The sequence below is a fragment of the Erinaceus europaeus genome, chromosome 1 (assembly GCF_950295315.1).
Source record: "Erinaceus europaeus chromosome 1, mEriEur2.1, whole genome shotgun sequence".
NCBI classification, from domain to species: domain Eukaryota; kingdom Metazoa; phylum Chordata; class Mammalia; order Eulipotyphla; family Erinaceidae; genus Erinaceus; species Erinaceus europaeus.
Window position 1 is genome coordinate 150,914,520 of NC_080162.1, and position 27,113 is coordinate 150,941,632.

A 27,113-nucleotide genomic window follows, 5' to 3' on the forward strand; every position below is an offset into this window, starting at 1 on the left:
AATAAACAAAAGGCAAATATGCTTGAGACTCCAGGAGCTCTCTCCCCTGCTCAGAAGGGGCCTATCCCCACAGAGGGAAACTCAGAAGGTGCAAGGACAATGACAACAGGAGTTGTATATGGTGGAGGGAGTACACAGAGCCAGTACCCAGGAGGGCAGGACAGGGGTAGAGGGGTGGTGCTATTCAGGTCTCCCCACCCCAGCCCCCTGAATGGACTAGTATCCAGTATCTCTGCAGGGCTGGGCAGGGTACCTCATCCGGGGCCATGAAGGGGGCCCTTCTCTGGGGCAGACCAACAGCACAGATTCTATGAGAGTACCTAGTCTCTAGCCAGTGGATGAAGGGGTGACAGGACTGAGCCCAGTTTGCACTGAGCTAGGCTGGGAAGGGACCCTCCCATAGGCCCCGAGAAAAGGCAGGCCACCTGTCCTGGCCCCCACAACCCTGCAACCTCTGCCCAGTGCGGAGGTACCTTCTCATGCTGCCGCAGGTACTCCTCACAGGCACGGAGCGTCTCCTCTGGCTGTGACTCCCCGAGGGTGCCCAAAGCACTGCAAACCTGATCCTGCACCAGAGGGTCCTTATCGGTGACGGCGTCCAGCAGGATGGTAGACAGCTCTGCAGTGACAAAGCCCAGGGGGTGAGGGGACTGTGCCAACCCTCCACAGTCACCACCCGCAGCACCTCTAAGACTCATGCCCTGGGCTGGAGGAGGTGGCATGACCCAGTGAGTTCCGACCTGTCCCCTTAGGCACCTGTGCCATCAGCTCCTGACATCACTTGCTAAGGTTTCTGTGGGAGACCTGGCCATCTGCTAAGGACACTCCTGACCACGGGCACCCAACCCCATGTTCCAGGCTGTCTGCTCCTGGTCTCCTGCCCACAGCACAGACAGCATGAGCTGCAGACTACTGTGGAGTCCTCACTGCTATATCCTCACCCTGCCTGCCCTGCCCTGGAGACAGGACCTGGCATCCTCAACACATCAACTCAGTGGTGTGTAGAGTCCTGCAAGCTATCCTGGGACATAGGGACAGAGTGGTCACCAGGTCCCTCCCATGGAGCACACAGCCCCCATGCCAGACTGAGCCTGCGAGGAACAGGGCCTCCGTTTCAGCACTTGCACAGGCAATACCTCATTCTTTTGTTCAGAATGAAAGCTTAGAGAATGCAGGGGTGTTCCCTCAGACCATATGTACTTGTCACCATGCTCACCTGGGCCCTAAACTCACAGGTGACTGCACTGCTCCAGAAGCCAGGCCCCAGCACCAGCCCACCCACCCTGAGCACTCACTCTTGATGTAGGACTCGGACCCAGACATTGCTGTGGTTTCAGACTCCCCTGCCCAAGGTAAACATGGACAGTTTCTTCCCAGGAGGTGCTGGTCACAGTGGCCCCTGGTGGTTGAGGCAGGTGTGGTCACGTCTTCCACCTACAGCATCCCTCCCTGTGAAGAAAGGGCAGGTGTGAGGCCCGTCTGCACCAGCCTGTGGTCTCCGGCAGCCAAAACTAGACTCAGTGCAGAGGTGAGGCCAGGGATCTGAGACTCATTTGCAAAATCCATCAAACATGCGAGTGTCCACCTCAAAGTCAGCTGCAGGCTCTGCAGGGACCTGAGTGACCAGGTAGCCACAGCACTGCAACACTCAAGACCACTGCTCACTTGTTCCCTGGAAACCTGTTATATGGGGGTGGAGGCCATGAAGGAGAGAGGTGTGAGCTCCCTGGCAGGTAGGTGTACGCTCACAGAGCTGGGACTAAAACTATGTCAGAACACAGGATCACGGGAGCAGGCTGACCTCAAAATCCTAATGAAATGACAGGAAAGACACACAGTTTATTTACTTATTTTATTTTTATTTATTTATTTTCTTTAGAGACATATTAGTAGAGAGAGTAAAAAAGACCACAACACTAAAGCTTCCTTCAATGTGTTTAGGGGCCAGGCTCGAACCTGGATTGTGTACATGGCAAAGCTCCCCACCTGCAGGGGAGTCGCTTCAGAGGCGGTGAAGCAGGTCTGCAGGTGTCTATTTTTCTCTCCCCCTCTCTGTCTTCCCCTCCTCTCTCCATTTCTCTCAGTTCTATCCAACAACAATGATGACATCAATAACTACAACAACAATAAAAAAACAACAAGGGCAACAAAAGGGAAAATAAATAATTTTTTAAACAAGTTTGGAATGCTCTCTTGCCAAGTACAGCTTTTTAGCCCACAAAGTAAAGCAAGCACAGATGGTAGGTCTGGAAAGTTTCCTTCCAACAAAAACAAGATCTCCCAGGGTAAGGAAGGCAGAAAATGCCCCCAATGGCTACCTGATAGTGCACCATGTGAAGAGGTGAAGACCCCAGATTGGGACAGCATGGGAAACACCCAGCCAGGGGAGGCAGGGGACTGCAGGCTGTGGCACCTGAGAAGTCTGCAGACCTGCCAGAGAGACCCTGGTCACTTGGCTGGCTAACTGATTAACACTGGGTGAAGAACTTTCCTCAAGATGTATCCATGCCCTCCTGCCTAACCTGTCTGTGGAGTAGGACACTGAGAGGCTGAGAGGTCACAAACTCCCTACACCAGCCAGTGGCCTCTAGGAAGCTGAGACCAGACATGCAGGGAAGAGTTCAGGGGTTCGGGGCATGCAACCAATCACCCAAAGGCCCATGGGCCTGAGTTTTGGCTCTTCACATGGTAAGAGGGATTTACTAGGTGGATTTAGGTGGTTACCCAGGATTATTTGGGTAAGATGATCTATCCTCAAAGGCAGAAGACCTTTGACAGTGAGGTCAGAGAGGTGAGACAAAGGAGGAGAAAGTCAAGCATGGGAAGGACTCCCCTATTTCTGCTGGGCTTTTTTTTCTTTTTTTAATTTTTGCTTCTTCCCCCCTTTTGTTGCCCTGGATGTTACATTGTTGTTGTTATTGATGTTGTCGTTGTTGGATAGGACAGAGAGAAATGGAGAGAGGAGGAGAAGACAGAGAAGGGGAGAGAAAGACAGACACCTGCAGACCTGCTTCATTGTCTGTGAAGCAACTCCCCTGCAGGTGGGGAGCTGGGGGCTCAAACCAGGATCCTTACGCCAGTCCTTATGCTTTGCACCATGTGCGCTTAACCCGGTGCATTACTGCCTGACTCCTACTTCTTCTGGTTTTTAAAATGGGAGAGTTATCTTAGAATCTAGGAATGGGGGAAGGGGGCAGGTAATGAATTCCGGAGGCTGGGAATGTCCTCGAGCTTACAACCAGCAAGAAAACAGGGACTTTGGTCTTGCAGCCACAGAGAACCACACACCGCCAACAACCTAAAATAGCCCCAGAAAGGAGCAGCCAGGTCCCAGGCCCATGAGAACATGGCAGACAACAGAGCAAGAGCTGTATTACTGTTTTTTTTTTTAAATATTTATTTATTTATTCCCTTTTGTTGCCCTTGTTTTTTTGTTTGTTTGTTTGTTTTATTGTTATAGTTATTGATGTCATCGTTGTTGGATAGGACAGAGAGAAATAGAGAGAAATGGAGAGAGGAGGGGAAGACAGAGAGGGAGAGAGAAAGATAGACACCTGCAGCCCTGCTTCACCGCCTGTGAAGTGATTCCCCTGCAGGTGGGGAACCGGAGGGCATGAACCAGGATCCTTAAGCTGGTCCTTGCGCTTTGCACCACGTGTGCTTAACCCGCTGCGCTACCTACCACCTAACTCCGTATTACTGGTATGTTTTGGTGCTAGAACTTGAACCCAGGACTACATACATGCAAAGCATGTAGTCTTATCACTGAGCTATATCCCTGGCCCTGACTATGAACTTTAAGATCAGAAATTTGGTACCAGACGACAAAAAACCTAGAAAGAATGTGTGCCTAACTGTGTCTGAGACCCTGCATTTGAGCCCCAGCACAACACAGCAGCATTATGGATGGAACCAAAGGAATTTCGTGGATGGTGGAACAGTGCCTCTCTTCTCTGTTCCTCTTATCTGAAGAACAGATGAAGGAAAATTGAGCCTGGGAGGCTTTAGCATTGTGAGGCCCTGGATTCCTTTCTCAGTGTCAAATTAAAAATAATAACAGGATGGTCTGGGAGATAGTGCAGTGGATAAAACATTAGACTCTCAAGCATGAGTTCAATCCCCGGCAGCACATGTACCAGAGTGATATCTGCTTCTTTCTTTCTCTCCTCCTACCTCTCAAATAAATAAATCAATAAATAATCTTAAAAAAAAAAAAAAGACAGATAGTCTGGCGGTAGCAAAGCGGGTTAAGTGCAAGTGGCACAAAGTGCAAGGACCACCGTAAGGATCCCAGTTTGACCCCCCGGCTCCCCACCTGCAGGGGAGTCACTTCACAAGCGGTGAAACAGGTCTGCAGGTGTCTGTCTTTCTCTCCCCCTCTTCTCTCCATTTCTCTCTGTCCTATCCAACAACGACGATATCAACAACAACTACAACAACAATAAAAAATAAGGGCAACAAAAGGGAATAAATATTAAAAATAAATAAATAAATACAGGAGCCAGGTGGTGGCTCATCTAGTTAAGTACACCCATTACTGTGCACAGAGATGCAGGTTCAAGCCCCCTATAGGGGGAAAGCTTCACAAGTGGTGAAGCAGGGCTGCAGTGTCTGTCTTTCTCCCTTTCTATTCTTCTTCCCCTTTCAATTTCTGTCTCTATCCAATAATAAATAAAATATTTTTAAAAGACCATTAAAATAATAATAATAGTAATAATAATAATAGACTGGACAGTGGCATACTCAGTTCAGTGCACATGTTACCGTGCTCAAGGACCCAGGTTAAAACCCCCCCAGTTCCTACGTGCAGGGGAAACGTCATGAGAAGTGAAGCAATACTGCAGATGTCTCTCTTTTATCCTCTCTATCTCCTCCCTCTCAATTTCTCTCTGTCCTATGAAATAAAAGAGAAGAAAATAATTTATGTTGTTTAAGGTACTAGATATATGGTGATTGTTACAACAACAACAGAGAACAAATAAAGTGCTGTGTCTGAGAAGGAACTTCAAAAGTCCAAGGAAAGGCTCACTCTAAGGGTGAAGCAGATAGAACCCAAGGTGTTCACGGGGGTCCAAAATAGATCTGTTCCCATAATCAGAGTGGAAATCACTCTCTGTATTTCTCTCCATCTAAAAATATTTTATGGGGACTGGGTGGTAGTGCACCTGGTTGAGTGCAAATGTTACAGTGGGCAAGGACCCAGGTCGAAGCCCCTGGTCCCCACTTGCAGGAGGAAAGCTCTGTGAGTGGTGCAGCAGCTGCAGGTGTCTCTCTGTCTCTCTCCCTCTCTATCACCTCCTTCCCTCTCGATTTCTGGCTATCTCTATCCAATACAAAAATAAATAAATGTAGTTTAAAAAAGTTTATGGACTGGGGAGATAGCTTAATTGTTATGTAAAAAGACTTTCATGCTTGAGTTCCCAACAGTCCCAGATTCAACCCCCAGCACCACCATAAGCCAGAGCTGAGAAATGCTCTGGTTAAAATAAATAAAAGAATCTGGGCAGGGGAGACAGCATAATGGTTATGCAAACAGACTCTCATGCCTGAGGCTCCTAAGTCCCAAGTTCAATCCCCTGCACCACCATAAGTCAGAGCTGAGCAGTGGTCTGGTGTTTCTCTATGTGTGTCTCTCTCTACATCTCTCCCAAAAATAAAATTAATAATAAAAAAAGAATCTAGAGTAACTATATTAATATCAGATATGTAGATTTCAGATCTATAACAATCTTAAATATGTATACACCCAGTGACAGAGCTTCAAAACACACTAACACAAAATAAAAATACAAGGAGAAATAGACAAATCAGAGGCCAGGCAGTGGCACACGTAGTTAAGCACTCACATTACAGTGTGCAAGGATGCAGGTACAGTCCTCTGGTCCCCACCTGCAGGGGAAAAGCTTCATGAGTGAAGTAGGGCTGTAGGTGTCTCTCTATCTTTCCCTCTCTATCTCCCCCTCCCTTCACAATTTCTGTCTCTATCCAATAATAAACAAATAAATAAAAATAAATAATAAAGTTAAAAAATAAAAGAAATTACACAAAACCTAAACACTGCCAACTAACAGCCCAAGCTGGACTTACATAACACTCCACTCATTAGCAATACACACTCTTTCCAAAAGAACACAGAACATTTAACAAGACTATCATGTCTGATGCTCGGAGGTCCCAGGTTCAATGCCCAGCACCACCATATGTCAGAACTGAGCAATGCCTTAGTAAAGAAAAAAAAAAAATCCTCTCCAGTCACTTGCATTTGTAAATGCCCACCTCACATGGTCCCCTATAAAAGTTCCAAACTGAAGGGCTCATAAGCACAGTGTAGCTGCCTCCTGACAAGGCATGTTCTGGCAGAAGCCCTGGGCCTAGCCCACTGAGCCTGGGGTTGGGGGCTAGTTAGTGGGTGAACCACAGCCCAGGGAGACCAGGAGCTTGTCCAAAGGGTGGGCTGTGTGCTGGCCAGGAATGTCCCACCACTCAAGAGTCTGAAGCCTGGAGTCAAAGAAAGAACCAAGAGTAGGCAAAACAGTGTAGCAGTTTACACAACAGAGGTCCAGAGTTGAGGCTTAGAGGTCCCAGGTTCAACCCCAGGCACCACTATAAATTAGAGCTAAGCAGTGCCCCGTTGTAGTAACAACTACAAGTGAACCAATCAGCTTCCAGAGTCACCAATATCCCAATAAAACCAGTTCCTGTCATAAGCAGTAGGAACCATGTCTGGGTTCCAGGAGTCAGCCAGTGGACAAAGCACATTTCCTTATCAAGGCCAGTAGTCAACAGCCAAGCAGGAGCCTAGCAGGTGCAGCTGTAGCCCCCAACCACACAGTGAAGGGGTACTGAGCCATAGATCACAAGACAGCCCCACTCTGTTGCTCACCTGGCCCCAGTTCCCCCTGGGGAAGGCCAAATATAGACACCTTTCCAAGCAGCAAGCAGGAACGAGCACAAGCCAGGAGGCCAGGGGCTCCACCTGAACCACCTGATCCAAACCCACCTCCACAGGTGGATAGCCCTGGGGGGTGGAAAACATGCCTGCAGGCCTGCAAAGCCAGAGCCCCCTATACATCATTTCTCTCTTTTTCTTTTGATAGACCTAAAGAAGGCAGAGACAGTAAAAGAGATCACAACATCAAAGCTTTCTTCAGCGCGGTGTGGGCCGGGCTCCAACCTACGTCTCAGACAAAGCAGCACACTATCCAAGTGAGCTATTTTGCCAGGCCTGCCATCACTTTCAAGGTAACAAGTTCAATTAGGTCATTCCACAGACCAAAGACATCTGCTCCCTAGAGCTAGGATGGTCCACTGCCAGAGCAGAATGCTGATGGGACAGAACCCTGGGCCCCTGGTTCTGGCTGTAGGTCCACCTTCTAGATTGGTACCAGTCATAGCCAATCCAGCCCCTAGCCCACCTCCCTAGCTTTTCCCTGGCACCAGGTATCTTGGTCAGGACTCAATAGCACCCCTGCCACTCCTCCACCACCTCCCTGCACCTGCACTTGACTCACTACCCCACCTCCCTCCAAAATGGTCCCCGCCTCTAGGACCGTCCATGAAAAAAACCAGCCTCCACCCCACAGACATGGCAACTTATACCTGCAGGGAGGACGAACCCCTGGACGCCACCCCAACAAGGGGTACAGGGGTCAGTCCCGCCCCGCTGGGTAGGCCAGACCAGGCCAAGAGGAAGCTTTGAGCAAAGAGGGAACTAGCTGCACCCAGAGCCGACTCCCATGAGGTCTGCATTGCAGAAGACGCTGCAGGAATCAGGGGCTGAAGCAGCTTGGTCTACACCTGGGGCTCCCCAAGGATGAAAGCTGCATTTCCTGACGTCTTTGCAGCTGAACCCGCAGCACTCAGGTCTAGCAAGGCTCCCACTCAGCAAAGCAGAGCCCTGCTCAGGGGCCTTCTCGCCAGAGAAAACAAAAAGACGAAGCGGCCTTGAAGCTTTGGGACTCTGAAGGTTTGCACTAGGGGACATAGGGATCACACACACACACACACACACACACACACACACACACACACACACACTCTCTGAAGGTTTGCACTAGGGGACATAGGGAACACACACACACACACACACACACACACACACCCCAGAGGAAAGGGCGCCGCACCTGGCACCCCAAGTCACTCTGGGCGAGAAAACGCAGGAGATCCCGCACCCCACCTGGGCAGACCCTCGAGTCCCTCCACACCTAGACGGGAAAGCAAGCACTCCGAGTCCCCACCTGGGCAAAGGACTGGACACCCCGAATCCCCCACCTGGGGGGGAACTGAGCACCCCGCGCCAGTGGGAGGAAGACGTGAGCTGCCAAGTGCCCGTCCGGCTTCCGGGTTATGACGCGGCTCACCCCGCTCCACCAGGGCTGGGCACACGTGAGACCCGGACCCTCCCCGCGCCCGTCCAGTGACCTTGGGGAGACAGCCCCTGACTCGGCTTTCGTGCAACCCAGCCAAGACTGCGCACCCTACCCTCCTGGGTCCCCAGAAGGGGGCGTCTCCCCGTGCAAGCCCGCCTCCGGCAACCCACCGTTTACCTGAGGAGCTGCCGCCTCCGCGGCCCACTCACAGCCCCGCCCCGCCCCGCCCCGCCCCGCCCGTCCGCGCACTGAGTAGGCAGTGCCTTGCACAAACCCCGCCCCCGATGCCTTCAGACCAACCACGGCTCAGCGCGCCGCAGTCTGGTCCCGCCCCCTTAAGACTGCTAGGCTCATTGGTTGAATATACATCCCTCTCTCCGGCCCGCCCACATCTTTGCGCGCTGGTGTGCGCAGACTCCGCCTCGCGCCCCACCCCGCCCCAGGCGCCGGATGACTGCGACACCAGACAGTTGGGCGCGCGCAGCCAGTTCTGCGCAGCCGCCGATTGCGAGCTCCCATTTCCTTGCCTCCCGCCCAGGTTCCTCTCCCACTCCTTTCACATTGCAACACACTTGTCCTGAGGAACCCAGCTCACGCACAGGCTCCGCACCCACACACCCCGCGGGCGCATCGGGAATGCGGGCTCGGTGCACCTATGCAGACTCAAAAGCGGTCCCATGGAACATACCTGTCCAGGTATGCACTCCAAGTGTGCCCGTCCTGTATCTCACGCACGTGAGCACACACTAAACACCCAACACATAGTCCAAGCCCTGGAGAGCGCGCGCACAGACACACAGAGTCAGGTGCCTTCCCCAGCGAAGATCAAGGCTGTCTCAGCACTGAGGGAATCTTAGGACCTACAGAAAGGCAACTACTGCGCTTATGCAGCACATATAATTGAAACCATACAGAGAAGATTAGCATGGCACCTGCCCAAGAATGACACGCAAGTTCGTTAAGTATTCCATGTAAGAGAGAGATGGGAAGAAGGGAGGAAGGGAGGATAGAATTAAAGGGGGCCGGCTAGTGGTGCACCTGGTTGAGTCCACATGTTACAATGTGCAAGGACCCGGGTCTGAGCCCCTGGGTCCCACTTTCAGGCAGAAAGAAAGCTTAGCAAGTGGTGAAGCACTGTTGCACTGTCTCTTCCTCTTTATCACCCCCTTCCCTCTCGATTTCTGGCTGTCTCTATCCAATAAATAAACATAATAAAAAAATTAAAAAGTGATAAATGTGGGGAAAAAAATCAACCTATATCTAAGAAAAAATATTTCAACCTACATCTAAGACAGGGAGAACCACTGGTTATCTCCCGGGGTGGGAATGAGGACGCAGACCTTTGTGAGTGGTGGTGGGGGGAGTGAGTTATTAATATAACATGAAGGGTGATCCAGGAGGTGGCACAGTAGATAAAGTATTGAACCCTCAAACTTGAGATCCTGAGTTCAGCCCCTGACATCACATAGACAAAAGTGATAATCTGTTTTTTTCTGTCTCCTCTCTCTTAAATATATCTTTATTACTGTTTTTGTATTTTATTTGATGGGACAGAGAGAAACTGAGAGGGAAGGGGAAACAAGAAGAGAGAGAGCTGTGGTATTGCTTAACCAGTTGTAAAGCTTGCCCCAGGTGGGGAGCAGGGGGGCTTGAACCTGGATCCTTGCACATAGTAATGTATGCACTCTACCAGAGGCTCCAAATCTGGGCTTCTAATTGTTTCATTATTATTGTTGTTGTTGTTATCAGGGTTATCTCTGGGGCTTAGTGCCAGCACTACAAATCCACCACTCCCATCCAGCATTTTCCTATTTTATTTATAGAGAGAGAACAATACAGAGAGAAGATGGCTCATGGTGGTGCTGGGGATTGAAAATGGGATGTTGGCGTCTCAGACATGAACTTCTTTTGCATAGCCATTGTGCTATCTCCCCAGTCATCCTCTTTTGTCCTGATAGGAGAGGAATTGAGAGGGGAAGGGAGATGGAGAGAGAAAGAGAGACACCTGTAGACCAGCTTCACTGCTTGTGAAACATCCTTTCTGCAGGTGGGGAGCAGGGGCTCAAACCCAGGTCCTTGGGCATGGTTAAGTGTGTGTTTAATTAGGTGCACCGCTGCCTAGCCCCACAATTGCTGCTGCTGCTGCTGCTGCTGCTTCTCCTCCTCCTCCTCCTCCTCCTCCTCCTCCTCCTCCTCCTCCTCCTCCTCCTCCTCCTTCTTCTTCTTCTTCTTCTTCTTTGAGATTTTATTTATTTATTAATGAGAAAGATAGGAGGAGAGAGAAAGAACCAGACATCACTCTGGCACATGTCCTGCTGGGGATTGAACTCAGGACCTCATGTTTGAGAGTCCAAAGCTTTATTACTGCGCCATCTCCCAGACCACCCACAATTGCTTCTTAAACCAGAACCATACTCAGCTCTGGCTTATAGTGTTGCAGAGGATTGAACCTCAGATGTCTGATGCCTCAGGCATGAAAGTCTTTTGCATAGCCATTAATGCTTTCTCCCTCACCCACCAAATAAATAAATAATTTCTTAATCTTTTAAAATTTTTTATTATTAAAAAATTTTTTTTTATTATCATTATTTATTGGATAGAGACAGCCAGAAACTGAGAGGGAAGGGGGTGATAGAGAGAGAAAGTCAGAGAGACACCTGCAGCTCTGCTTCACCACTTGTGAAGTTTTCTCCTTGCAGGTGGGAACAGGGAGCTCAAACCCGGATCCTTGTGCACTGTAACATGTGCACTCCACCAGGTGCACCATCACCTGGCCTAAATAAATCATTTTTTAAAACTAAGATATGGGGGGGGGGTTAGGTGGTGCACACCCTGTTAAGTGCACATGTTACCATGCATAAGCACCCAGATTTGAGACCCCTTCTCCACTCCTCTATTTTCCCCTCCCCTCTCAATTTCCCTGTCTCATCAAATAAAGAAAAGTCTTCCAGGAGCAGTGGATTTCTTGTGCAGGCACCAAGTCATAGAGATAAGGCTGGTGGCAAATAAAAATATGAAGGGTATTATTTATAAAATAGTCCAAATGTCCAATGACAGAGGAATGGTTAAGGAAGTTGTGGTTTATGTGCACAATAGAATGCTACTCAGCTTGAGAAATGATGGAGGACTGGTGAAATAGCTCACTTGGATCGCGCACTGCTTTGCTGTGTACATGACCCTGGCTTGAGCACAGTCCCCACACATTGAAAGAAGCTTTGGTTCTGTGGTCTCTTCCACATTCTCATATTCTCCCTCTCTCTCTCTCCCTCTCCCTCTCCCTCTGCCTCTGCCTCTCTCCAAACAAGACAGAAATAATAAAATGTCATTGTTGTATCTTGATGGAACTTGAAGTAATTGTGTTGATGGGGCCAAGGGGTAGCACATCTGGTTAAACACTTATGTTACAGTGTGCAAGGACCCAGGTTCAAGTCCCTGGTCCCCATTGCAGGGGGAAAAGTTCACAGGTGGTGAAGCAGGGCTGCAGGCATCTTTCTCTCTCTCTTTCCCTATCTTATCTACCCTCTCCTCTTGATTTCTATGTCTCTATCCAATAAATAAATAAATTAAATTTAAAAAAATGAATCATGGTCTGGGAGATGGAGCAGTGGATAAAGCATTGGATTCTCAAGCATGAGTTCCTGAGTTTGGTCCCTGGCAGCACATGTACCAGAGTGATATTTGGTTCTTTCTTTCTGTTCTCCTATCTTTCCCATTAATAAATAAATAAACAAATAAAATCTTTTTTTAAAAAAGAGTCATATTGATATAAGCTAGAAGGAGAAGAATGAATACAAAATGGCTTTACTCATAGGTAGAAAGAAAGAAAGACAGACACAGGATGAAACAGACTAGTTGTGGTGTACTGCAGCAGTCACAAATTCTAAAGGAGGCAGGGGTTGGAGGAGATTGATTGGGAGGGTACTGGGGATCCAGTGCATGGTAATGGAGGAAGACTTCAGTTGGTGATAGGACAGGTATACAGGAACCTATTACTAGGAGATAAGATACACATGTGAGGGCAGGGGTAGATAGCATAATGGTTATACAAAGAGACTCATGCCTGAGGCTCCAAAGTCCCAGGTTCAATCCCCTGTACCACCATAAGCCAGAGCTGAGCAGTACTCTGGTTAAAAAAAAAAAAGATATACATGTGATGGTTGTATTGCAAATCATTAATTCCACCAACAAAGTAGTACAGAAAAGACATAAAGGGGTAACCTAGGCGGTGTCTCAGTGGATAAAGCATTAAACTCTCAAGCCTGGAGTCCCAAGTTCGATCCCTTATATGGTGTATACCAGAGTGATGCTCTGGTTCTCCCTCTTTTGGAACTCCTCCATTATCTGTCTGTCTGTCTGTCTGTCTGTCTATCTATCTGTCTATCTATCATCTCTCATAAATCTTAAAAAGAAAGAAGGTTAAGTGCACGTGGCACAAAGCACAAGGACTGGTGTAAGGATCCCGGTTTGAGCCCCAGGCTCCCTACCTACAGGGGGAGTTGCTTCACAAGCGGTGAAGCAGGTCTGCAGGTGTCTATCTTTCTCTCCCCCTCTGTCTTCCCCTCCTCTCTCCATTTTTCTCTGTCCTATCCAACAACGACAACATCAATAACAATAATAATAATAACTACAACAATAAAACAACAAGGGCAGCAAAAAGGAATATATATATGAAGGAAAGAAAAAGAGACATGAAGGGGCATAGCAAGAAGAGGAGAGGGGATACCAGTGCTGAGAAGAGATGGGGGCTCTGGGTCAACATTAACACCCACATAGTCCTGGAACTAGTCACAGACTAGAAACACAAGCTCCTAGGGGCTCAGGGAGTGAAAATCTTGCTTATAGGAGATAATCAGCAGAATTACGTCTTCTCAAGTGGGGTCATGAGAACTGAGGTGCACCATAGCAGACAGTGCCACCCTCCAGCAAGGGCAGGAGATGCATCTGGATAGTGCTGGGAGGACCCTTTCCATCAACAGGACTATAGTCTGTTTCTGTTGTGGAACAAAGTTCCAAAGAAAGGGACAGAGATGAGTCAGAATGAGGTTCAAACAATAAACTAGGCCCCAGGACTGGGCCTACGCTGTTTAATTTGCCCATGTGGAGGTGATGGCCAGGGAATGAAGAATTCACTTAGATTTAATTCCATAGTTGGTGTGCAAGTGTGGAAACGGGGACAGCCTCCAGGACTCTGATCTCCACCCACTCCGAGATGGCTGTCCTCTGTTACTATAGTCACTCAGTTAAGAACCACAGCTCCCAACAAGGGCAACAAAAGGGAATAAATAAATATTATTACATAAATAAATATTAAAAAAAAAAAAAAAAAAGAACCACAGCTCTACACAAGAGTGACACTAGGGGGAGCTCTGGGGCTGTGGTGTCGCCTGAATTTTTTTTTTCCTTCAGGGTTTTCCGAGGAATTGATGCTGGCACTAAGGTTTTTCCCCCCGTTTTAGTTTTATTGGATAGAACAGAGAGAAATTGAGAGGGGAGAGGAAGATAGACACCTGCAGACGTGCTTCACCTCTTGTGAAGCGACCCCCCTACAGGTAGAGTTGGGGCTTGAACCAGGATCATTGCATGGGTCCTTGTGCTTAACCTGGTGTGCCGCCGCCCTACCCCCCGAATTATTAATTTTTTAAATCAGCCTGGGAGTAGTGAAACTGCGTGTGCAAGGCCCCAGCTCTGCAAAACAAACAAAATAAAATAAAAAGCTTCTCAGGCTGGGCAATGGTTATGCAATCCTTTCAAGTCTGATGCTCTGAAGTCTCAGGTATAATCCCCACGACCACCATAAATTAGAACTGAGCAGTGTTGTTAAAAAAAAAAAAAAAAAAAAGTAAGATGTGATCCGGGAGGTGGCGCAGTGATAAAGCTTTGGACTCTCAAGCATGAGGTCCCGAGTTCAATCCCCGGCAGCCATTTTTCCCCCCTTTTGTTGCCTTTGTTGTAGCCTTGTTGTGGTTATTATTGTTACTGTTGATGTCATTCGTTGTTGGATAGGACAGAGAGAAATGGAGAGAGGAGGGGAAGACAGAGGGGGAGAGAAAGATAGACACCTGCAGACCTGCTTCACCACCTATGAAGCGACTCCCCTGCAGTTGGGGAGCCGGGGACTCTACCGGGATCCTTAAGCCGGTCCTTGCGCCTTGCACCACATGCGCTTAACCCGCTGCACTACCGCCCGACTCCCCTCAATAAACATTTTTAAAACTATTTATTTAAATAGGCACACCTGCTTAAGTGCACATTACACTGCACATGAACTCAGGTTCAAGCTGCTTTCAAGCTCCTGGTCCCCACCTGCAGGGGGAAGGTTTCACAAGTGGTGAAGCTGGGCTGCAGGTGTCTCTCTTTCCCTCTATGTCTCCCCCCTCCTCTCAATTTCTTTGTTTCTATTCAATAATAACATGTTTTTAATTATTGATTTTCCTTAAGAGCATTGCTCAGCTCTGGCTTATGGTAGTCCTGGGTGTTGAACCTGGCACCTCAGAGCCTCAGGCATGAAAGCCATTTGCATAATCATGATGCTGCCTCCCCAGCCTAACTTATTTAATAATGACAGAGATGCCATAGGACGATAGCTTCCTTCAGTATAGTGGGGGCTGGACTCAAACCTGGCACATGGCAAAGCAACGCACTATCCAAGTGAGTAATTTCACCAGACCCCTAAATACTTTTTTTTTTAATTTCTTTATTGGGAGATTAGTAGTTTACAGTTGACAGCAAAACACAATAGTTTGTACATGTGTAACACTTCCCAGTTTCCACATGACAATTCAACCCCCGCTAGGATGTCTTCTGCCAGCATGTTCCAGGACCTGAACCCTCCCCCAACTTCAGTGTCTTTTACTTTGGCACAATGCACCAACTCTAGTCCAAGTTCTGCTTAGTGTCTTCCCTTCTGATCTTGTTTTTCAACTTATGAGTAAGATTATCCCATATTCATACTTTTGCTTCTGATTTATCTCACTTAACATGATTTCTTCAAGCTCCATTCAAGATGGGGTGAAGAAGGGGAATTCACCATTTTTTATAGCTGAGTAATATTCCATTGTGTATATAGACCACAACTTACTCAGCCACTCATCTGTTGTTGGACACCTGGGTTGCTTCCAGGTTTTGGCTATTACAAATTATGCTGCTATGAACATAGGTATACAAAAATATTTTGGGATGGATAAGTTTGATTTCTTAGAATATATCCCCAGGAGAGGAATTACAGGGTCATAGGGTAGGTCCACTTCTAGCCTTCTGAGGGTTCTTCAGACTGCTCTCCACAGGAGTTAGACCAGTTTACATTCCCACCAGCAGTGCAGAATCGTTCCTTTGTCCCAACCTCTCCAGCATTTGTTGCTACCTTTATATATATATACTTATTTTCACTTTTGTTGCCCTTGTTTTTTATTGTTGTCGTTATTGATGTTGTTAGATAGGACAGAGATGGAGAGAGGAGAGGAAGACAGAGAGGGGGAGAGAAAGATAGACACCTGTAGACCTGTTTCACTGCCCGTGAAGCGACACCCCTGTAGGTGGGGAGCCAGGGGCTCAAACCAGGATCCTTATGGCGGTCCTTGTGCTTTGCCATGTGTGCTTAACCTGCTGTGCTACTTCTGGACTCCCCCGCTGCTACCTTTTTTTAAAAAATGTTTATTTATTTATTCCCTTTTGTTGCTCTGCTGTTTTATTGTAGTTATTCTTGTCGTCGTTGTTGGATAGGACAGAGAGAAATGGAGAGAGGAGGGGAAGACAGAGAGGGGAGAGAAAGGTAGACACCTGCAGACCTGCTTCACCACCTGTGAAGCGACTCCCCTGCAGGTGGGGGGGGGGCTCGAACCGGGATCTTTATGTTGGTCCTTGTGCTTTGCACCATGTGCGCTTAACCCGCTGTGCTACCGCCTGACACCCAGGTAACTTTTTTTTTTTAATGTATGACATTCTCACAGGAGTGAGGTGGTATATCATTGTTGTCTCTATTTGCATTTCTCTGAAATTTCTTTAAAAAATATTTTCTTTTTTAAAAATTTTTTATTATCTTTATTTTTTACTTGCTGGATAGAGACAGCCAGAAATCGAGAGGGAAGGGGTGATAGAGAAGGAGAGACAGAGAAACACCTGCAACACTGCTTCACCTCTTGCAAAGCATTCCTCCTGCAGGTGGGGACTGGGGGCTCGAACCTGGGTCCTTGTGCACTGTAATATATGTGCTCAACCAGGTGTGCCACCACCCAGGCCCTCCAGGGTTTTTTTTTTTTTTTAATTAAAATTTATTTTCCCTTTTGTTGCCCTTGTTGTTTAACATTGTTGTGGTTATTGATATCGTTGTTGGATAGGACAGAAATGGATAGAAGAAGGGAGGCTTTCCCCCTACCCCTCAGTCCCTGCACTATAAATCCACTGCTCCTAGAGGTCATGTTTTGTTTTTTTCCATTGTTTTTGCCACTGTTGTTGGATAGGACAGAGAGAAATCCAGAGGGGAGGGGAACATAGAGGGGGGGGAGAAAGACACCTGTAGACTTGCTTCACCATTTGCAGTGACCCCCTTGCAGGTGGGGAGCTGGGCATCACATCAGGATCCTTGAACGAGTCTTGCGCTTTGCACTATGTACACTTAACCCGCTGGGCCACCACCTGCCCCCCTTTTTTTTTAGGTTTATTTATTCCCTTTTGTTGCCCTTGTTTTATTGTTGTAGTTATTGTTGCTGTTCTTGACGTTGTTGTTGGAAAGGACAGAGAGAAATGGAGAGAGGAGGGGAAGACAGAAAAGGGGAGAGAAAGATAGACACCTGCAGACCTGCTTCACCACCTGTGAAGCGACTCCCCTGCATGTCGGGAGCCAGGGCTCAAACCAGGATCCTTCTGCCGGTCCCTGTGCTTTGTGCCACCTGCACTTAACCCACTGCACTACCACCCGACTCCCTACTTTTTGTTTTAATTGAAGTTGATGCACAGCTTTTTTTTATTTTACCAGAGCACTGCTCAGCTCTGGCTTATGGTGGTACAGAGGACTGAACCTGGGACTTTGGAGCCTCAGGCATGAGAGTCTCTTTGCATAACCATTATGCTATCTATCCCCACCACCCCTACTTTTTATAAAGATATATCTTATTTATTACAGGAGACAAAAAGGAGAGAAAGTCAGAACACATTTTTTTTTTTTTTTGCCTTCAGGGTTATTGCTGGGGTTCGGTCGGTGCCTGCACTAAGAATCCACTGCTCCTGCAAGCCATTTTCTCCTTTTTTTGGGTTGTCATTATTGTCATCGTTGATGTTGTTGTTGGACAGGACAGAGAGAAATCTAGAGAGGAGGGGAGACAGAGAGGGAGAAAGACACCTGCAGACTTGCTTCACTGCTAGTAAAGCAGTAACCCCTGCAGGTGGGGAGCTAAGGGTTCAAACCGAGATCCTTGAGCCGGTCCTTTGTGCCATGTGTGTTCAACCTGCTGTGCTACCGCCCCCCCCCCACACTCTCAAGCATGCGATGCAGTTGACAGGGAGTTGCAGCAGTAACCTCAGGCGCACACCCCACACTCTACTAATTGAGTCGCTCTCTCGTAAGCAGGGGTGCAGGTATCTGTCTCCTCTACCTCCTCCTCCCCTCTCAGTTACTCCGTCTCTATCCAAATAAATAAATATTTAAAACTTCATAAAGAATACTGTCTGAGAAAATGGTGTCAGAGTAAAGAGAGGGGCTAGAAAGTTGATTAGGGCAGTGAGTAGCTCCCATTCTTGAAAAAAAATTCTGTGGATAAAATTAACTATTCACCTCCATCCACCTGACCCAAGGCCGAAATTTAGATTTAGCACCAGCGCCTGTGTGACCTCTGAGTCCCTATTGGTCTGAGCTTGCAGTTCATGGTCACAGCCGGGAACATTGTAGGCTACACTAATTTCATGACCAGTCTTCCTCGAGTGGCAAGGCAAGATACTCCAACCTCCCTTTGGAGACTCCCTCCCCAGTTTCTTTATTTTCCTTCCTCTTTAAAAAAATTTTTTGTAGTTTTTCCCTCGGAGCCAGCCCCAGAGAGCGTCCTCTGAGTGCGGCATGATGGCGAAGATTAAGGCGAGAGACCTACGCGGGAAGAAGGAGGAGCTGCTGAAGCAGCTGGACGACCTGAAGGTGGAGCTGTCCCAGCTGCGTATTGCCAAAGTCACGGGTGGCGCGGTGTCCAAGCTCTCCAATATCCGAGTGGTTCGCAAATCTATTGCTCGAGTTCTCACTGTTATTAACCAGTCACAGAAAGAAAACCTCAGGAAATTTTACAAGGGCAAGAAATACAAGCCTTTGGATCTGCGGACCAAGAAAACTCGTGCCATGCGTCGCCGGCTCAACAATTATGAGAACCTCAAGACCAAGAAGCAGCAGAGGAAGGAACGGCTGTACCCAATGAGGAAGTTTGCTGTCAAAGCCTAAGCATTCCAGCATCAATAAAACAAACTGTCTGACAAAAAAAAAGTATTATCGTTATTTTTATAAGCTTTATCTTATTTTATTTTTGTATTTTTTACCAGAGCACTCTTCAGCTCTGGTTTATGGTGGTACAGGGGATTGAACCTGGGACTATGGAGCCTCAGGCATGAGAATCTCCTTGCATAACTATTATACTATCTAGCTCCCATCTTTATTTATTTATTGGATAGAGACAGCCAGAAACCAAGAGGGAAGGGGGTGATAAGAGACAGTGAGACACCTGCAGCCCTGCTTCACCACTTGTGAAGCTTCCCCCTACAGGTGGGGACCAAGGGCTTCATCCTGGGTCCTTGTGCACTGTAACATGTGTGCTCAACCAGGTTGCACCACCACCCGGCCCCTCTTCTTTTTTTATTTTTTAATTTATTTTCTCTTTTGTTGCCCTTGTTGTTTTATTGTTATTGATGTCGTTGTTGTTGGATAGGACAGAGAGAAATGGAGAGAGGAGGGGAAGATAGAGAGGGGGAGAGGTAGACACTTGTAGACCTGCTTCACCACCTGTGAAGCAACTCCCCTGTAGTTGGGGAGCCGGGGGCTCAAACCGGGAATCTTTTGGCGGTCCTTGCCACTTTGCGCTACGTGCGCTTAACCCGCTGTGCTAACACCTGACTCCCAAGAGCTTTCTTTCTTTTCTTTTTTTTTTTAAGATGTAATTCATTAATGAGAAAGATAGGAGAGAGAAAGAACCAGACATCACTCTGGCACATGTGCTGCCCAGGATTGAACTCAGGACCTCATGCTTGAGAGTCCAAAGCTTTATCACTGCGCTACCTCCCGGACCACACTGCCAAGAGCTTTTTTTTTTTTTTTAATTTTTTTTCTTTTTTTGCCCTTTTTTTTTTAAATTGTTGTAGTAGTTGTTATTGATGTCGTCATTGTTAGATAGGACAGAGAGAAATGGAGAGAGGAGGGGAAGACAGAGAGGGGGAAAGACACCTGCAGACCTGCTTCACTGCCTGTGAAGCGACTCCCTGCAGGTGGGGAGCCGGGAGCTCAAACTGGGATCCTTATGCTGGTCCTTGCGCTTTGCACCAAGTGCGCTTAACCCGCTGTGCTACAGCCCGAGCTTTCTTTTTAAATGACAGAGAGAAGAAAGGGCAAGAGACACCTGCAGCACTGCTCTACCACTTGTGAAGATACTCTTCTGCACATGGAGACTGGGGGCTTGAAACCAGATCCTTAAGCATACTAATGTGTAGGCTAAATTGGGTGTCAATGCCCAGCCCCCTTTCCCAGTTTCAATAGCCTCTTGTGGCTTTATCCTGTCTCCAACCCGTGGGGGTTCTCAGCCCACACTCTTGAGGTGCGCTTCTAGTAAGATATTCTCCGGCCAGGCAGGCCCTCTGGCACAGGACACTTCCTTCTAGAGCACAATGCAGGTATAGCTCTAGAACCCTCTATTCTAGAATGTGCTCTGCTTTCCCAGAACCCACCCCTCCTCCAGCATCATTCCAAGGCTGTCAACGTCCTACCTGGAGTTTAGCCTTGGTCCCTCCCCTGGACTCACCCTTCTACTTCCAACTCAGCAGTCTTCAGAGCTTGGCTATAATTGCCGAAGCTACAGGACTTGCCTCCGGCCCGTGCCCCTGCCCAGGAGCTGGGTAATCTGGTCCTGCTGGCCCCTGCCCTCCATGAAAAGCAGCAGCCGGCACACTTTCCTGGAGCAGGTGCGCGAATGTTGGGACAAGGGCTACCTGCTCTCCTCCAAGAAGATCGGCTCTGGGACCTTTTCCAAAGTCTACCTGGCCTATGCCACACACGAGTGCATCCAGAACAACCCCAAGCTGGCTTCTGATCTGCGGGGCAAGCACCACACCATGGTGAGGCTGGGAGAAGTCTGGCTCTGGCCTAGAGACCACAGCTCTGCAGGGCCTTTAACACCCAAAATGGCTGAAAGTGGGAAGGTGGGAACTGCTTGAGTTCAGCCAGCTGCACAAACTCTGGTACCTGTCCTTCACAGCCCTGCTGGAAGGGGCAGTGGTATTCACATGGCAGTCACCCTTACCTCCACAGGTGGCCATCAAGATCATCTCCACTGCCAAGGCCCCCCCAGAGTTCTCCCGGAAGTTCCTGCCACGGGAGATCTCCTCCTTCAATGCCACCTATAAGCACCTGAATGTGGTGGGTAGATTCTCCTTCCTGCCCACACCCCACCTGGGGGCACTCCTCTGATCCTTAGCCTCGGGACCCACTCCCATGCTGACACTGTGTTCCTATGCCCTGGTCAACCCCTCTCTGGGGTGATGACTGGTGGGGATCCTGCAGGTGCAGTTGTATGAAACCTACCAAAACAGCGAACGCTCCTATTTGGTGCTGGAACTGGCAGACCGTGGTGACTTGCTGGAGCACATCAACATGGTGTCAGCACAGCGTTACTCCCCAGGGCTGGAGGAAGAGGAGGCCCGCAGACTGTTCTGGCAGCTAGTCAGCGCCATTGCCCACTGCCACAATACAGGAATCGTGCACCGGTAAGGGGGCCATCCACCACTGTGTGTAGAGAGCTCCCCCCACCCCCCAGATAGGCTGAGTCCCAACTCACTTTCCCTGCACAGGGACCTAAAGTGTGAGAACATTCTGCTGGATGACCGAGGCTTCCTGAAGCTGACAGGTAAGTAAGCCTGCAGCCTCATCTGGCATAGCCATACTTCTGCAGGATGCAGTGTACCTTCTAGAATAGCCAGCCTGCTGCTGCAGAAGACTTGAACCCCTCTCTTAACTGCAGTTCACACCAGACCCTACCCATGGCCTCAGCATATATACTACCAGCCCTAGACCTTTAACCCCAGCGAGATTGGACCTGCCACCCAAAGGGGGGGCTATATCCCACCCCTACCCTCCACCAGGACCCTACTGGTTCAGTAGCATTTCTGTCTACACTGGTGGCCATACCCTTCCTTTTTTTTTTTTAACCAAAGCACTGCTCAGCTCTGGCTTATGATGGTGTGGGGGATTGAACCTGGGACTTGAGAGCCTCAGGCATGAAAGTCTCTTTGCATAACCATTTTGCTATACCGCCATACCCTTCCTAACCACCCTGAGTTCGATGTACCTTAGATTCTCTGCCCTCTACAGACTTTGGCTTCGCCAACCAGGCAGTGACAGGACCCAAGAGCTCCCTGCTGAGCACCTTCTGTGGCTCAGTGGCCTACACCGCCCCCGAAATCCTCATGAGCAAGAAATACAATGGGGAGCAGGCTGACCTGTGGAGCCTGTGAGTACTCACCCCCCAGGGCACCTCTGGCAGCTGGGAGGTGAGATGGACAGGCCCTGAGGAGCCCACGCCCCCAGAGGTGTCATCCTTTATGCCATGGTGATGGGGAAGCTGCCCTTCAAGGAGCGCCAGCCCCACTGCATGCTGCACATGATGCGCCGGGGCCCCACCTTCCGGCCAGGTCTGTCCACAGGTGAGCTCAGCCGAGGGGCAGCTGGACATCTGGGTCTGCCTGGTGGAGGTGGGGCTGGAGGGGACTGACCTGATGACCCATCTTCCAGGCTGGTGACCCAGGGTTAGGTGGGATTGGCTCAGGGTCTTAACCCTGGAAAGGCAGAAGAGCCCCTAAGCAAGCCATACACCGGTGAACCCCCCACTCCCAAGTCTGGTGGGAGTGAGTGGTGCATAGGGGATGTTGCAGCCTCAAGACTTGCTCGCCTGCAGAGTGTCAGGACCTGATCCGGGGTCTGCTGCAGCTGTGCCCACTCAAGCGGCTGGATCTGCAGCAGGTGGCCACACACTGCTGGATTCTGCCCAGCACACACACATTCTTCAGTGCCCTGCTGGAACTGGCACCAGGTGGGCAGGGCCCCCCATAGGGCAGGTGGATGGCTTTGAGACATCCCCTGAGCCTCCACCTGCTATGTGTTACAGAGAAGCTGGTTGATGAGGAACCTGATGAGGAACTCAAAACTCCAAGGCCATTCTTGCAGTCGCATCACCTCCAGTGGCAGGGTGTCCCCCAGGAGAGGCTTGCCTCAGGCCATAAGCCCCTTGAATCCTGGCTGAGACAAAGTGCGGACTCTGCTGGGCTGGGACTTTAGAGCTCAATGGCCACTCGCCCCAGGTACTACCAGGCAGCCACTGCCTCTGGTCTCCAAATCTGCCTTCGGGGGCACAACTGGGCACTATCTGGTCAACTGAGGGCAGGGCGCTGCTAGATAAAGAGTTTATTTTCAAGACCATGGTGTCCCCATCTCAGTACAGAAGAGGGAAATATGATGTCACACACCTCCAAGCAGTGTTTAACTGGGGATTAGGGTGGGGGACAGCCAGGATGGGGGAAGTGAAGAAGGGGGTAGCAAAAACTGGCTTCTGTGCAAAAACTGGCAGCAGGTTTGCTGGGAAGTCCAGGAAACGACACAGTGGGACAACAAGCTCACAGAACATGGTAGCACAAGAAGTCAGATGAGGATGGTGTCCCTGGTCCTGCATGGGCTCAGAGAGGGCACATCAAGGGAATGGACTGGGCAAAAGGCAGCTTCAAGGCACAGCAGAGGCTTCTGTGTGGCAGGCAAGGGGCTCCAGGGCAGCTGAAGCTGGGGGATGGGACAGCTGACCAGGAATAGGGCCTAGCTGAATGACAGCAAGGATGTGGGTCAGGTAAGGACTGAGAGAGGACATGAGGAGCTACCGAGGGGTGAAGGAAAAGTCTAGGGCATGGGCCAAACAGGAAGGTGGAGAGGATGGAATAGGTAGTCAGCTAGTGCTCCAAGGACAGTGGGAAGCCTGCTCCAAGGATAGCTGGTGAGTCACAGGGGGTCAGCCTGCTAAGGCTGCTCTCTGGTAAAGAAGCTGAGGATTCTACGAAAGACTGGTGGCCACTGCCTGTACCTGGTCCCCTGCTAGGCCCAAACTCACAGCAGTACTTGGAATGCTGCACTGGCTTCTCAGGACTTGAATGTTTTCCTGTCCTGCTCCATAGTTAGGAGAAGGCTTATGGTCTCACTAACAGTACCCTATCTCACTGGCAGTACCTGAGAATCAGAGGGCTCTGGTTGACTCTGGCTGAAGAATGCTCTTCTGAGTAGTCTGGATTCTTGCTGGATGCCACAAGGAACAGACAGGTGCCCTCAAGCCTATGAAAGTTACTTGTCATTTGCCCTAGAGACCTCAGCACTGATCTAGAGCTCAAACCAAGCAGAGCACAGTTTCAGAGTTAAGGAATCCAGAGGCAGGCCTGGCACTAGTAGTGGGGTGCAGGACTTCAGGTGGGTGTGCTGTCCTCAGCTTGCTGGTCAGGGGCCAATTGCTGCTCCAGCTGCTGCCGCTGACACTCCTCCTGTTCCTGGAGGTCCAGCTTTTGCAGCTGCTGCTCCACATCCTCTGGGACCTGCACTTCCAGCAGGTTTTCCATGCCGTGCTCTGGCTCATCCCCAATAAGAACCTGACAGCAGAGAAGCCAGGTAAGTGCTTGGCTGGACTCTCACTCTCTGGACACCCACCCCCAGCCCTACACCCACCTGGATGAGTTTCTCACAGGCTAACCGCACATCAGGCTCTGGCTCCCAGGTGTGCAGCTCCCGCAAGATCAGATAGGCTCCCTGGTCCCTCACCTGCTGCCGACCAGAGGCTGTGGCCGTCAGCTGTAAAGATAAAGAGAGTCCTTGGTGTCAAGGTGCAGGCCGACAGTAAGCAGTAAGCATGAAGTATGGCGCCTGCTCACCAGCATGATGGCTTCAATTAGCATCTTGCGGATGTCGGCATCAGGCTCTCGCTGCTTGTCTGACGGCAGATACTGCAGGTCCACGGGAAGCCCTGGGGTGATTGTGGGATTGACTGGTCTCTGTTTGATGTCTAGGCCAGACCCTGCTCAGTTCTGAAAGGCGCCCTCCCTTTACCCCTGCTGGGTGCCTGGCCAAGTCACTCACGGTCCATCTCCTCCTCAGAGAATTCCTCTGGCCCAGCCAGGGGCAGTAGTAAGAAAGGGAGAATGTCCACCTCAGGCCCAAGCAACCATTCATGGTGTCCTAGGGGAGATGAGGGGGTAAAGAGGAAGAAGGAGAGGGAGAAAGAGCAAACTAGTCCAAAAGGGTCCCAGGCTTCGGCCTCTTCCCTTTCTCCTCTCCCACTGCACGACCCACTCTGCCACTCACGGTGCTCAAAGCAGCAGTTTCGAAGTGTTCCCACTACACCACCCCTACGGACTGAAGAGTCTGAGTACTGCGTGAGGGGGAGCAGCCGCTGGACCACGCACCTGGAAGGAGGAACCACTCAGTGCTGCCCCTGCTCACTTCCACCCCTCCTCGAAGTCAACTAGAGCCCACCTGTCCGGGTCCAGAAGGAAGGCCCGCGCCACGGGACGCTGGCTGAGATTGGAGAGTATCGGTCCCAAGTAATGCAGGGGCGCCCGGGCATTGTAGTCGGGCCTGCAGAGTGCACACACCAGCCGCTCCAGGCCACATTCGCCCGGCTCGGCGGCCGCCAGTGCCTCCATCAGCTCGGCGCACGGCCCCGGCTCGCGGCTGAGGTTGGCCAGCACGGCGGCCGCCTCCTCGGCCCAGGGCCACTGCGGGTCTAGCACGCGACCCAGCAGGCGGGCAGGCAGCCCGGGCTCCGCAGCCAGCAGAGACTCGTGCAGGTCCGGATCTGCGGCCAAGTTGACCAGCGCGCGCGCGGCGTCGCGGGCTGGGGCCGGGGCCGGGGCCGGGGCCGGGGCCGTTGCCAGTTCGACCAGCGCCCGCAGCAGTGTAGCCTGCCCGGCCAGTAGCTGGCGGCACGGCTTGGAGCCGGTCATCGCCAGCACATGCTGCGCCGCCGCCGCCTGCAGGTCTGCCCGCGCCGCGGGCTCCAGGAAGGGCAGCAGCTTGGCCGCCTCTGCCTCCAGGCTGGCCTCCAGTGTGTGTGAGTCTGCGGGAGCGACGCCATCAGCGGATACGCCAGGCCCTACCTTGGTCTCCCCCATGCAGGCCCCTAGAAGTCACCCGCACAGTCCAAAGGACCCACCCTGAGTCAGTACTTGGGCCGCTGCCTAGCCCACCGCCAATTCATCGCGTAGCGGAAGTGGCAGCGACCAATCCAAGGCTGCCGATCCTGCGCAGGGGGCGGGATCAGAGCGTGTAGGCGGGGCCACTCCGTGCCAGGCATTGTGGGATGCGGTTGGCCCAGGAGACTATGACCTCTGCCGGCAGGGGTTAGAGTGGCCTGGGATGGTTGTGACATCTGTTCTTACAGAAGCAAAACCCTGCGCTTAGTTTTGTGGCACTCCAGTCACCCCAACCTGGATGCTGAGGGTGGCGACGGGGCCCTGGGAGACCGAGGCTAGGCCCTCAGGCACCTGGAAGGGGTGACCGTGTGGTATTTGTTCGGACTTCTTTCATTTGGTGGAACAGAAACCCCCTAGGAAACTGACTCCCACGGAAAGGAAAGTGACAAAAGGGTCTGTTCTGAGGATACTGCAGGGTCCAGCAGATTTGCTGGACTCTCATGCTTGAGAATCCAACGCCCTATATACAGTGCTCCACCTCCCGGACCACTCTCCCTTTCTCTTCGTTTTCCTGTGGTTCCACATTGTTTTCACCTGCCAAAGACAAGTTTTCTCAGCATAGAAGAAAGATAAGCCATGAAGGATGATAAATGACATAGTGGGAGTTGTATTGTTAAATGGGAAACTGGGGAATGTTATGCATGTACAAACTATTGTATTTACTGTTGAATGTAAAACATTAATTCCCCAATAAAGAAATAATTTAAAAAACACATAAATAAAAAAATACTGAAAAAAAAAGATAAGGACTTGGGGGTGGGGGTGGGGGCTGGGCTGTGACTCACACGCAGTTTAGCGCACGTTACAACGTGGCAGGACAAGGGCTCAAACCTCAGGACCCCACCTGTAAATGGAAAGCAATGAAGCAGTGCTACAGGTGTTTGTCTCTCTCCATATCTTCCCCTTCTCTCCCGGATTTCTTTCTCTACCCAATGGATACATAGGTCTATTGATGGGGGGGGGGGGGGAGAGGGAGAAGAAAAGGACCTGGGGATTTCTGCTACTTGGTCCTCGTTGAAGATGGTTTTATTATTTACAGGAGATTTGTCCAGGCAGGACTCTAACCTTGTTCTTTGAGTGCACACTACTGAGCCAATCACCCTAGGAGGCACACACAGATGAACTTGAGAGAGCATGAGGGCAAAAAATGTATTTGCTGTTTCCTTTAGCATTTTGTCACCTGCCATATCCTGGTCCATGGGCTGCTTGTTAGGGACACAAGACACGTGGACTGCATCTCTAGACCTCCCCTGAGCATGCTAGTGTCTTTCTGGCCCTGCACTAGCCACCCCCCTT

The 27,113-nt window shown here is 50.1% G+C and overlaps 4 protein-coding genes and 1 pseudogene across 10 annotated transcripts in view; 3 read left to right on the plus strand and 2 right to left on the minus strand.

The window, feature by feature from the left end:
* MROH1 (maestro heat like repeat family member 1) overlaps nucleotides 1–8,597 on the minus strand; it is a 62,428-nt gene extending 53,831 nt beyond the window's left edge. For 4 of the 7 annotated variants that reach the window (XM_016185166.2, XM_016185165.2, XM_060197492.1 and 1 more), the window contains exons 1-3: nucleotides 8,238–8,365; nucleotides 1,296–1,449; nucleotides 474–619 (exon numbers count right to left, since the gene is read on the minus strand). In XM_016185166.2, coding sequence (XP_016040652.1) covers nucleotides 474–619; nucleotides 1,296–1,323 — 174 coding nt within the window. In that variant the 5' untranslated portion in view covers nucleotides 1,324–1,449; nucleotides 8,238–8,365. Of the gene's footprint in view, nucleotides 1–473; nucleotides 620–1,295; nucleotides 1,450–8,237; nucleotides 8,376–8,546 lie in introns of those variants that run through there. The other 3 variants (XR_009551520.1, XM_060197501.1, XM_060197474.1) reach the window with 2 other exon arrangements.
* A 393-nt stretch (nucleotides 8,598–8,990) lies between these two features.
* Nucleotides 8,991–18,825, plus strand: LOC103107247 (large ribosomal subunit protein uL29-like). Its single transcript, XM_016185137.2, has 2 exons — nucleotides 8,991–9,065; nucleotides 18,370–18,825. The coding sequence occupies exons 1-2, from the start codon at nucleotides 9,006–9,008 to the stop codon at nucleotides 18,781–18,783; spliced, it is 474 nt and encodes a 157-aa protein (XP_016040623.1). The 5' UTR covers nucleotides 8,991–9,005; the 3' UTR covers nucleotides 18,784–18,825.
* Nucleotides 9,249–9,346, plus strand: LOC132542761 (U6 spliceosomal RNA; annotated as a pseudogene).
* A 1,495-nt stretch (nucleotides 18,826–20,320) lies between the features above and the next one.
* LOC103107298 (testis-specific serine/threonine-protein kinase 5-like) lies at nucleotides 20,321–23,011 on the plus strand. The gene is made up of 8 exons (XM_060197556.1): nucleotides 20,321–20,660; nucleotides 20,854–20,961; nucleotides 21,106–21,308; nucleotides 21,393–21,448; nucleotides 21,913–22,051; nucleotides 22,129–22,244; nucleotides 22,496–22,630; nucleotides 22,706–23,011. The coding sequence occupies exons 1-8, from the start codon at nucleotides 20,472–20,474 to the stop codon at nucleotides 22,873–22,875; spliced, it is 1,116 nt and encodes a 371-aa protein (XP_060053539.1). The 5' UTR covers nucleotides 20,321–20,471; the 3' UTR covers nucleotides 22,876–23,011.
* Nucleotides 22,987–25,812, minus strand: HGH1 (HGH1 homolog). The gene is made up of 6 exons (XM_007516074.3): nucleotides 25,099–25,812; nucleotides 24,928–25,028; nucleotides 24,703–24,801; nucleotides 24,498–24,589; nucleotides 24,295–24,417; nucleotides 22,987–24,218 (listed from the first exon to the last, which is right to left on the minus strand). Exons 1-6 carry the CDS (start codon nucleotides 25,734–25,736, stop codon nucleotides 24,039–24,041), a joined length of 1,233 nt encoding a protein of 410 aa, XP_007516136.1. The 5' UTR covers nucleotides 25,737–25,812; the 3' UTR covers nucleotides 22,987–24,038.
* Between the last annotated feature and the right edge of the window lie 1,301 nt (nucleotides 25,813–27,113).

What these genes read in the sequence shown, in the direction of transcription:
- LOC103107247 (XM_016185137.2), top strand. Translation starts at nt 9,006, where the DNA reads ATGCGGGCTCGGTGCACCTATGCAGACTCAAAAGCGGTCCCATGGAAC. An exon ending in CATGGAACATACCTGTCCAG is followed by an intron (nt 9,066 to 18,369) that starts GTATGCACTCCA and finishes AATTTTTTGTAG; the next exon opens with TTTTTCCCTCGGAGCCAGCC.
- LOC103107298 (XM_060197556.1), top strand. Translation starts at nt 20,472, where the DNA reads ATGAAAAGCAGCAGCCGGCACACTTTCCTGGAGCAGGTGCGCGAATGT. An exon ending in AATACAGGAATCGTGCACCG is followed by an intron (nt 21,309 to 21,392) that starts GTAAGGGGGCCA and finishes TTCCCTGCACAG; the next exon opens with GGACCTAAAGTGTGAGAACA. An exon ending in CCTGCTGGAACTGGCACCAG is followed by an intron (nt 22,631 to 22,705) that starts GTGGGCAGGGCC and finishes TATGTGTTACAG; the next exon opens with AGAAGCTGGTTGATGAGGAA.
- HGH1 (XM_007516074.3), bottom strand. Translation starts at nt 25,736, where the DNA reads ATGGGGGAGACCAAGGTAGGGCCTGGCGTATCCGCTGATGGCGTCGCT. An exon ending in CTCTGAGGAGGAGATGGACC is followed by an intron (nt 24,590 to 24,702) that starts GTGAGTGACTTG and finishes CAATCACCCCAG; the next exon opens with GGCTTCCCGTGGACCTGCAG. An exon ending in CCTGTGAGAAACTCATCCAG is followed by an intron (nt 24,219 to 24,294) that starts GTGGGTGTAGGG and finishes CTCTGCTGTCAG; the next exon opens with GTTCTTATTGGGGATGAGCC.